Source organism: Anneissia japonica, unplaced genomic scaffold, assembly GCF_011630105.1.
Source record: "Anneissia japonica isolate Jap-2015-1 unplaced genomic scaffold, ASM1163010v1 scaffold287726_len2788222_cov184, whole genome shotgun sequence".
In the NCBI taxonomy this organism is placed as follows: domain Eukaryota; kingdom Metazoa; phylum Echinodermata; class Crinoidea; order Comatulida; family Comatulidae; genus Anneissia; species Anneissia japonica.
Genome location: NW_022705125.1, coordinates 1,316,074 through 1,327,447, shown reverse-complemented (window position 1 = coordinate 1,327,447; position 11,374 = coordinate 1,316,074). Strand labels below are relative to the sequence as shown.

Genomic DNA, 11,374 nt, shown 5'->3' with positions numbered 1-11,374 from the left:
GTATATATATATTATATATATAATATGCTATGCAAAGTTAGACTATTATCAGAAAAAACGCACGTGCATTTTTCCAACTATTATAAGCCAGCTATACATAAATTTAATTTTTTACGAGTGAGAAGGTATATATATCTACATTGCTTTGTCCCAGTTTTCTTCTATTGGTTCCAGAGATGAAATAGCCTTCAATATCGGTAATAATAACTAAGCGTATAAGCGGTAATGAATATAGGTCTATATTGTACTATGAAATCCGTGTTATCCACTTGGAAATGCTGGTACAGTACGCTTACAATAATATATTATATAAATATAGGCCTATATTATATATATAAATACATATTTTTTATTTCAAACATATTTATACAGGATTATAAACATATCGGGTGTTTGTTAAAGGTAGTTGTTTTTCATGCGGTCCTGTTCAAACATAGACAAGGGAGATAAAACATACGGTACTTTATACATCACACTTCAATAAATATTATAAATTCGAAAAAAGAAAAAAAGGATAAACTGTTCAACATTTTAATTTAAAGAAAAATGGAAAGATCAAAACGCACAGTGAGAAAATCAGAATGATGAAAAAATGCACACACACATAATGCATGTACGATGTAGACATACACATCATTAGGAAAATACATTATACATGTATATACATCGCACACAGTAAAAACAAAACCATTTACAGAAACACGTCTACACCATCATACGCACTATAAAAATGCACATACATACAAGCCCGCATAAATCACGTAGGTATAATAATATATACATGGACGTTCATGTGATATGCCAATGTACAACTTAATTTGGAGTGCAATAAATTAAATTAATTTGAAACGAACGGTTTTTCCCTGCAAAAGGAAGAAAATCCATCGGGGAGAAAAAAAATTATAGGTATCTTTTACATATTAGTAGTCTACCTTTAAAATCGATTAAATAAGCCTCTGAAGCCCCTAAATTGTCGTATTTTTGGGGGGATTCGCCCCCGGACCACCTTTGAGACATTTTGAACGGCGCCCGACCACGCCCACTTCAGGCCACCCCCAGCATATTTCACCCATGCATGAAGTTTGCATTTCCCTTCATTTGAACGCCACCGCAGATTTCAGACGCTGGCGCCGCCACTGATTGTACTTTAAATACATCTCTCTTTAAATTGTTAATTAACACGACACTGCCTGCTGATTGTCAACGACAGAGACTGGGCGTACTTTTGAAAACATGCATGCAATACATTTTACTTGGGTGCCGCATAAGCACAGCATTACATACATACATATTTAAATCGTGAAATACCGCATTTGAATGAATAAAATAAAATAAATAAATAATTTACAATAATAATAATAATAATAATAATAATAATAATAATAATAATAATAATAATAATAATAATAATAATAACAGTAAGTAACAATGATGATGATGATGATGATGATGGTGGTGGTGGTGGTGTGCGTAAGTGATTATGGTGGTGGTGTGGTGATAATGGTTATGATGATGATGATGATAATAATAATAATAATAATAATAATAATAATAATAATAATAATAACAGTAAGTAACAATGATGATGATGATGATGATGATGATGATGGTGGTGGTGTGGCGATAATAGTGATAATAATAATAATAATAATAATAATAATAATAATAATAATAATAATAATAATAATAATGATAATAATAATAATGATGATGATGATGATGATGATGATGATGATGATGATGATGATGATGATGACACCAGACTAGTTACTGTATCTGGAGGTTCGATTTCCACCACAAAACTGAGAGATTTGGGAACGTACTGAGCATTCAGTACGATAACACGTCAGGTACGGCAACAACATTTTGTAATAATAATGAAAAAAATAATAATTATTATTATTATTTTTTAGAACCTTCATTTGGTAATAAGAGAGTGAATGCCCTTTTCTCCTTACAGCCGCTCCCCGGGCCCCGGAATTGGCTGATTCTCGTTTCCCGACTCCGTACTTTGACTTACAGGCCTATTGGACCGACAATCTCTGGCAATATGTCCTGCCTGTTGACAGCGATAGCAAATAACACGTCCGCCTTGGCCTATGCCAACTGTTTGCCTGGAATCTGGTACAGGGGCTGACTGTGGCAGATACCCCGGAGGGTTTAACTTTTCCACCAGCCTAGCCAACGTGTGTTCAAGCTTGTAGAGTCTGTCTGACGTCTCGTCCTCGTGTATTGCTCGTATACGGTGTGCAGGTTTCTCTCGTCCCCGCTGTTGTTCCTGTCTCTTATACACATCTAGATGTGTATAAGAGACAGATATACGCCCATCCAATAAAATATTGGAAAATTTTACTCCTATTGCAACCGGTGGGTTTAACCGGTAAGTCTGAAATACGATAGTATGAACCAAATTTAAAAATAAAATGATACAACTAGGCTTTGTGATTCATTATTTTAAAACTTTAGTAGTCCATCTTCAGGAATGAAGATGAAAGTAAAGTTTACCATACACAATCCTATACTCTTATTCTAAACATAGAAATAGTGTATGTCAAAGAAATACCCATGATTAAAACATCTTTTCTTGACGCACAGTAATGTTTTAATAAAATATTGAAATGACATTCTATGACGGGCTGTTGTCTCTTACAGATAGAAAAAAGACAAGAATTAACAATCAGCGGTTGGATGAGGATTGTAAGTACTTTCTTATATTAATTACAATATCTACACTCATTTTTTCGTCACCGCGAAGACATCGTCCACCGCACCGCGATAAAAATTGAATTGTAATTGAAAATTACTTTCGTAAAACAAGGTTAATTAGAACCTGAAGAAAGTTACTTTAAATTCAATACTAAGTATGAACAATTAAGCAATTCCTTAAATCAATGAACCCTAATAGTCTAAATAAACTGAACGTTTAATAGGAATATTCTAGACCTATTTTAACGAGACCTCAAGGAAGGAAATCCAGTCATTGTTGTTATTCCATATTTTTCCTTTTACTTTTTTGATTTATCCGATATAAAACACTCAAAATGCTACAAAAGTTGAAAACTTCTTGAGTTTACATATAAAAAATGATATAAATATGAGCGATGTAAGCTGCATTAAGAGTACATAGGTCTATTATTGATGGTGAATTTACGGTCAATTCATGTTAAACTTCCATAGCAATGACAATGTCGTCTTCTACGGGTCACTGTACTTATTATCCAAGAATATATCTTCATCTTCATGAAATTGTGTAGTTTTATTACTAAATAAAATATAATAACTTATAATATTAGTAATATTGTACTTGGAAGACCGAGGTTTAAAGATATATTAAATATCAAATCAATATTATGACATTGCTGTCCTATCAAATCCTATAAAACGTCTAACTATTATAAAACAATACTAAAAAATAATTTTAGTATCTACCAGATATTCATTAAATTGAAACGGTGCGCTACATACGAAAAGGATGCTAAGACCAATGAGTAACCAATAATTATACGCAGAATCTAACTGATGTATAGACTTTGAAATTGACTAATGAAATTAGAATGAAGAGATCAAAGAACTCGACACGACTATTATAGTAATAGTTTACAGCTTATTATTTATTGTGAACAGGTTAATGTTTTCTAACGCACAGTACAACAAAAAAAGTTTTATACGGTACTTAATTAAAATGTCGGCTGGGATGATGACGTCATAAATGTTCCAATGACGACAATGCAAATTGCTGATTTTTCTTACCACCTCAGTTAATTTTAATGTATTTAAACCAATTCTATAGTCTATTTTTTCCAAAAGTTTCATGCAAATTACAGTAATTCAAAATGGTTGTGTGAAAATCACCAAAAACAGTAATCGGATTTAAAACGTTATATTAATAACGTTATTTTATTAGATAATTCATTGGTTTTCAAAATAATTATAACTAATTGTTTTAATAATAAACCGTTTACAGAATTATTGACAACCGGCTTACAGTTCGAGAACCGTTTGCGTATAATTTGCAGAAGTTGTTTTGTTATATTATTGAGGACATGTATTATAATTGATATTATTATAACGTTTAATAAAATGGAAAAGCTTATAAAAATGTGATGAAGAATACATTGATTTTTTTTTTTTTTTTGATACTGAGAGGATCTCAGTGTTCACTGACCGAAACGCGGCTCAATGTTTTGCCCATTAGTAGGCCTAAAGCCGGGCATTCAGCGTTGACAGACGGTCATACGACCACCGGCCGACAAATCCATCCCTCCGCGCACTGTGAACGATTGAAGACGCTGTGCCCTCTGCTGATTTGTCCTTGGCAGTCTGGACGGATCGTCATTAAAATGATCCGTTGCGCGCGCCGGTGCGTTCGCGTCGGTCGACAACCGTGAATGCAGTATGTACACGACTTTAATAAAAATGCAAATTTGTCAATACAATGCAAGAGCCGACACATGGATCATAGCATTCATGTGACCACATAATTATGACGTTGTCACTGGACATGTATGATTGCGGTAGTATTAACTATACTTTCTTAAAAGTAATTCACTACTCGAAATTGAACTGAGATTATAAGGAAATGCGCGTAGGATACACGTCAACATGAAACAATTAGTCTTAATGGACATAGAATAACAATAATCAAATACATTCACTTCAGAAGAAAAAAAAACGTAATCGTGTTTAGTAATACCACCAACTCAATCAAAATCTAGTTCTACATTATAAGATCCATTAAACGGTAATGATCAGCTTATCTATTCCGTTTACAAATTGAATAATAATTCACGTGGAAGGATAATAATTATAATTAAGACTTCTTTAATAAATCTTAGACGTCACTGGAGAACATAAGCTAATAATCATAATTGCGAAATCAATCCAACATACTCACCTTGTTTTGTTGAATCACTGCTATATACTATTTCAATGAAAATACATACAGTAATATAGCAACTTTAAAAGAGAAGTTACATAATTTATCCAATACTCATTTTGATGTAAGAACCGTGATTTGGTTATACATTACGGTATAGGCCTAAGGAGAAGTTGTGTAATTGGTCCAATACTAATTTCAAAATAAGAACCGTAATATAATTGAATATTATGAATATGAAAAGAGCCCAAGTCCATCGTTTGGCCAATTTCAGTTTGACATAATATACGAAATTATTGTTATACATTAAGGTATTGGGATATGCTGTCAACGCATAATGTACCGTAGTCGTAGGCCTAGTTCAGACTAGGTGGATAAACCCGGCTCAACTCACCGGGTTTATCCACCTGCCACTCTGAACTAGGTGGCTTAAATAAAGCACGGCTGTGTTCCTATAGTAACTATCCCTGGCGGTGCCACCGTGTTTAACTTTTCTAAGCCGGGCTTTAGGCGTAGTTCAGAATAGGTGTATAAACCCGGCTCAACTCACTGGGTTTATCCACCTGCCAGTCGGAACTAGGTGGCTTACCTCAAGCTGGGCTGTGTTCCTATAGTAACTATCCCTGGCGTGCCACCGGGTAATAGGCATTTTTCGTTTTGACTACGCGGCCAGTCTACTACGAAGTAATGGACCGTGACGGCAACGCCAATACACTGTTCGCGTAATACACCAAGAGCTGCTTTCGTTTTTTTAAGGCGACTACGACGACGCAGCACACGTACGTAGGCCTATGGAGAGGGAGTTAGTCGACCATGGTTTTATTACCAGGGAACAATGTTCCCTTGTTTTATATTTGGAAAAAGGAAATGTGAAAAAAACTTTTAGTCAAATACTGTATACAAAATAAAAAGTTTCCAGAAAACACTGAGTGATGTTTCGCTGTTGGCTAGGACAGTCCTACAGCATAGGCCTAGCCTAGGTGTCTAAAAAAGGGTCGGGAACCGGGAGAAGAGGGGTGTCAGGCCTGCTCAGGCAATTTGCCAAATGCAACGATGATGTACAAATAAATGTACATAACAATTTTAAACAGAGGTAGTTATAGCAAGGCTTAATCCACGATATCATGGGCACAGATGCCCTGCTACGGCACCAGATAATGTGTTTTCTCCTACCCGAAATCCACCCTGACAAGGGTGACAAGATTTTAAGCTGTGACTATTCATTCCTCATTTATTGTATGTTTATAAATAGGCCTTCATAAAACATTTAATTACTCACTTGTTTTAATAATTAATTCATTATTGAACGAATAATTGCTCGATCGCGGATGCGATGAAAATTGAAACCCCTAACAAAAAAAGTTACCAGCAGTTCACCAAACAATCCGGTTATCTGATTGGCCAATATTAGGGTAGTCGCCACTACTCCAAATTCAGAAATTGGGGTTGTCGCGGAAGCTATCACAACGCCGATTTAGCCAGTAGGGTTTGCGAGCATGCGCAGATGCCTGTTACGCTCTATTAGTTCGTAGTAGACTGGCGGCGTAGTCAATGTCTATAACTTTTTTTTTTTCGCGAACGGGTCTTGCATTGACTTCGGGTGAAAAAATAACCAATCAGCATTCAATTACGTACGCTGTGAGCGAGCGTATACGTTTCATGAACAATGTTTTGAAACACGTTTCTTGGTTACGGTTCATTATTATGCAAATTCTCACCTGGCTAATCCCGCTCGCCTGAACGCCCGGCAAAGTAAAGCCGGGCTTAACGTTGAGCTGGGCTTAACTCAAGCCTGGCTTATCTCAAAGTCTGAACGTAGCCGTAGTCTATCATTGGGTGTTACCTACCTCCATGGTCAAGCAATAATAACCGTTACAAGCCTATTGTAATAATGGACGCACGGGGAAACAAGCTAATGAACTTCTTAAAGCATAATATAAGGAAAAAAATAAACAATATACAATGTCGAACTCACATTTTAATCGCTAATAAAATAAATTGTGCAATTGCCGTCCTTTTATGCGTTCGATTAAATTATCATCATTCAACAACATGTAGGCATATTTTATACGGTAGATTTCGGAACGAAGCCACCTATGTGGCATCAATATCACTCCAGTTATTTCATACACGTTTCGTGTAGCCCTCGGACAAAACCATGACACCGAACCATCCATTAACCCATCATGGTTTGGATTTTGTTCATGCTAAAGTGATAAATCTTATCAACGTATTGTTGTTATTAATGTAGGCCTACACGAAAATAAATTGAAAAAAACTTATTAATTTGTCTAATCAAATTAACAAAACACATTAGATGAAACTATTCAAATATTTAATAATAATGTTATTTCAATATTACCGGTAAACTAATAATAGGCTGAGAAGATTATCATAATGACAATAATATTAATAATAATAATAATAATAATAATAATAATAATAATAATAATAATAATAATAATAATAATAATAATAATAATAATAATAATAATAATAATAATAATAATAATAATAATAATAATAATAACAACAGCAGCAGCAGCAGCAACAACAATAGGGCGATTAATGACTTTCTTCATCCCTAAGGGTTCCTTCGTGTCTGTGCTACCCGGTAACCCGGTACCAGCAACTCTCGTCGTCCAGCACAGGGGATGTCTGTTCCAGTACACCGGGGTATCCCCCTACTCGTCTCGAAGGATGTACTGGGTTCATTATAGTGAAACTTATCCGAGAAGACTTGTTCTACCATCAGAACCATAGGCGAGTGTGCCGTTCGAACCAGCGCTGATATTATGGCTATAGCGCATGCGGTGCCCCTACTAACCGCTCAGTCATTCGACTCACCTCATTATCAACATTGTATTTATTATGTCAGTGTTGGTTTACAACATCGAACTGATGATGAAAATAATAATAATAATAATAATAATAATAATAATAATAATAATAATAATAATAATAATAATAATAATAATAATGATGACGATGATGATGATGGTAATGATAATGGCGATGATGAATTAATGATTATGATGATGACATGATGATAATAATAAGGAGTTATATTTCGTTGTTCTTTTTTTAAGAATTGGAAAGATGAACTTATTCCATGGAATGCGTCTGAGTATGGTGACATCAATGAAGTCTTTATGCAAGCTGGGACTCTGTGGCAGCCGGACATTACACTCTTCAACAAGTATGCGATAATATGTTTCTGCATTTTTTTGTAATTTTAATTGGCTTTCAATAAATATAATAAAGTCGAATCACAGTATCACAATTAGGCCTAACCTACATCAATTGCAGTCGCGAATCCAGGATTAGTTTTGCCAGGGGCCGGGTGGGTAGGGAAGTAGCAAAAGAAAAAAAGGAAAGGGCTATCTCACACAATTTCTCACACTTGATCAGAGATGAATGCATTAATTTCGGGCTTTTTTACTCAAATTTTGTTGTGTTCTCGTTGGAATTAACAGTCTAGACTGACATTCTTTTATTTCATTTCGTCTAGTGTTGATAGTGATTTTGAACGTTACAAAAAAGGTCTGTATCTCAAAATATTATCCGACGGAACAGTCACTAAGGCCGCACCCGCGATTCTCACAAGTTTCTGTCGAATGGACGTCCGGTACTTTCCGTTCGATGAGCAGCACTGCAACTTAAAATTTGGATCATGGTTGTACCACGGCTGGCAACTTGATATTAATTTTCCTGGTGGTAGTCATGACGAGCAGACGGAATTTGACGAGAATGGCGTCTGGGATCTTGCGTCCGTCCTCGGTAAAAAGCAGGTTTCAATATACAACTGTTGTCCCGAGCCCTTCCCATCATTGCATTACACACTAATTCTAAAACGACGACCAGAATTCTTCATGGGTAATATTTTGATCCCGTGCGTGCTTCTATCATTTGTCACGATGCTCGTTTTCTATTTACCGCCAGAATGCGACGGGAAGATTTCGTTTGCAATCACTAACCTGCTTGCGATTATTCTATTCCAGCAGCTCATCGCCGAAACGTTACCCCCAAGTGCCGATAATTCGCCGCTACTTAGTAAGTTAATAACAGGCAGCAGGTTTCCACCATATCTTATGCATGGCTTCCATAAAATTGCTACAGGCGATAGCCTACAACTTTCGGCGACGCTGATTGGTCAGTCGAATCTGATCGCGCAGCTTACCCGATCTGCGCCGGAGACGGTTTACCGATTGTAGTGAAAACACTGTAGTGATTTAATGAAAACCTTGCTTTATCAAAGATGGTTGTTTGAATTAGAAGTTCTCTTATGTTGACAATTATGTTTAACTTATCTATTATGATGACCGATATCCTTAATAGCACTTACTTGCCATTTTTTTTTGTTATCACCCTCATTCAGTTTTCCTGCTAAGCGTAGTTCTATTAGGCACAGGCATACATTAATTGCTTATTTCAAAAACTTGAATCCATTAGGTAAAAATTCAAAAATTTAGCAAAATATGCCACATTTTAACATATTATTATAATGTTGGTATTTATAAATAACAGTATACAAAACTAAGTTTCAGAGCGATCCACATTACTATCTCAGTCCTATTGGCGTGGAACGATGGAAATACACATGCCAAATCAGTACTGTAATAGCATTCCAAAATGTTGATACATTAAATATGTATTGGCACTCAAAACTCATGGGTACCCACTTACATTGTGAAAAGAGACAACGTAAATAAATGCCTTGTTCAAGCGATTTGCAAAGTGGGAGTTTTGAACCTCCAACCTCAAACCACACAACCTTTGCGCCAAAACGACATTCTGGAATTGTCTTTTTTTGTCAAAAAAATAAAAAAAATAGAGACAAGCGAAACCTTTAAGGCTTTCGTAGGCATTAACAATCGAAGGAACTCATATATCAATATAGAATCATTTTACTTTTTTTTAGGTCGGTACTTTACTATATTGATATGCATGGGATCTATTTCTATACTATTTACGGCTTTTGTACTAAACGTGTTCAACAAGAATGGAGGAGTAAGAGCACCCAGGTGGTTGCGCGTACTGATGCTGCGAAAAGTCGCTCGTATAGTCTTCTATACGCCACGAGCTGTATCAGCGAGGAGAAACAACTGCGAATCAGACGGAAAACATAAGAAAAGCTGCATGTATGAAAATGGCATGTGCACAAAGATGGATGTCGTTAGGTCGGCGGTTAATCAAAACAATAAGAAACTTGAAGTCCCTGGTAACTGCAATGGTCACGTGTTCCGAGAAACAAACATCTTTGAAGGAAGCGATAAACCAGACAACAATCCACAAGCAAGTCACACTTGTCGCATCGTTAATAAAGAGTTGGAGGATATTTTAAAAGAATTAAAAGGAATTACAAAACGGATGAAAGACGATGAAGAAGAGACGATGATATTAATGGAATGGAAAGATATTGGCGCGATTCTTGATCGTATTTTTCTTCTGATGGCACTGACAGTAGCAATAGTAGCAACATTAGTTATCATAGTAATTCGATTGACAATAAATGGTCATGAAACACGTGAACATCACGAACACTAGCCTGTTTGTGCAGTGATGATAATATCATTAGGCCATAGGTGTACTATTGTATACATCGCTGAGTGGTTTTCAATATATTTTGTTATGGCTTGATTATAGTACACACCGATAACCCAATCAATCATTGGCAAATACAACAAAATGCGTTTGATCGCAAGGTGTCTAAAAAAATGTATATACATAATATATATATATACTATAAATATACATATATGTATTATATATATATATATTTTATACATATATATATATATATATATATATATATATATATAAAGGAGAAAAATTGGAAGGTTTGAAAGGACTGAAATAAAAAATAAAATCCTTGACAGAATTAACATATTTATTTTATCAATTACTTTGATTTTATTGTATATAAGTATGAGTTAAAATTGCAATGTAAAAGTATTACATGTTTCTCCATGGTACAACGTTAAAGAATATATTATAATGGCACAATAAACCGTATTGTAATAATACTGAAGGACATACATTTTGTAAAACAATCGGTAAGTGCTAAAAGTCCCCTAGCTGAAATTTGAACCTGGGAACTTCTGTCTACGGTTAACCAATGGGGTGCCGCTAGGGTTTCGTTTGTGACTCACAGCGAGAGTTTCGAACCATCGACCGCAAGGTAGAGAGTCATCTGAGACTTAACCACTGCTCAAACGCTTTCATTAGTTGGGCCTTCTACAAAGTAACTGGTGTCGGTAGGCTTACTAATATTATTCTCAGAAGACATTTGGTAGACACTGGTTGTTAAAACAGGTGGCATGTCACCTTCTACAGTGCAATCACCTTCTACAGTGCAATAGTATTGTTTATTATTTACAGTGGTGGTGCCAGTGGGGGTCAGGGGCCCGGCAAAACTTCCCCCTCCACTGTTGGAGAGAGAACCCACATTTTGTCTGGGGATTATATATATATATATATATATATATATATACTGTA

At 35.5% G+C, this 11,374-nt stretch overlaps 1 protein-coding gene across 2 annotated transcripts in view; it reads left to right on the top strand.

The window, feature by feature from the left end:
* The window catches only part of LOC117105214 (neuronal acetylcholine receptor subunit alpha-7-like), a 17,529-nt gene extending 6,956 nt beyond the window's left edge, over nucleotides 1-10,573 (top strand). The window contains exons 1-5 of one of the 2 annotated variants that reach the window (XM_033246287.1): nucleotides 1,764-1,850; nucleotides 2,653-2,697; nucleotides 7,966-8,075; nucleotides 8,388-8,929; nucleotides 9,798-10,573. In XM_033246287.1, coding sequence (XP_033102178.1) covers nucleotides 2,689-2,697; nucleotides 7,966-8,075; nucleotides 8,388-8,929; nucleotides 9,798-10,423 — 1,287 coding nt within the window. In that variant the 5' untranslated portion in view covers nucleotides 1,764-1,850; nucleotides 2,653-2,688 and the 3' untranslated portion in view covers nucleotides 10,424-10,573. Of the gene's footprint in view, nucleotides 1-1,763; nucleotides 1,851-2,652; nucleotides 2,698-7,965; nucleotides 8,076-8,387; nucleotides 8,930-9,797 lie in introns of those variants that run through there. The other variant, XM_033246286.1, reaches the window with a different exon arrangement.
* Nucleotides 10,574-11,374: the final 801 nt, after the last annotated feature.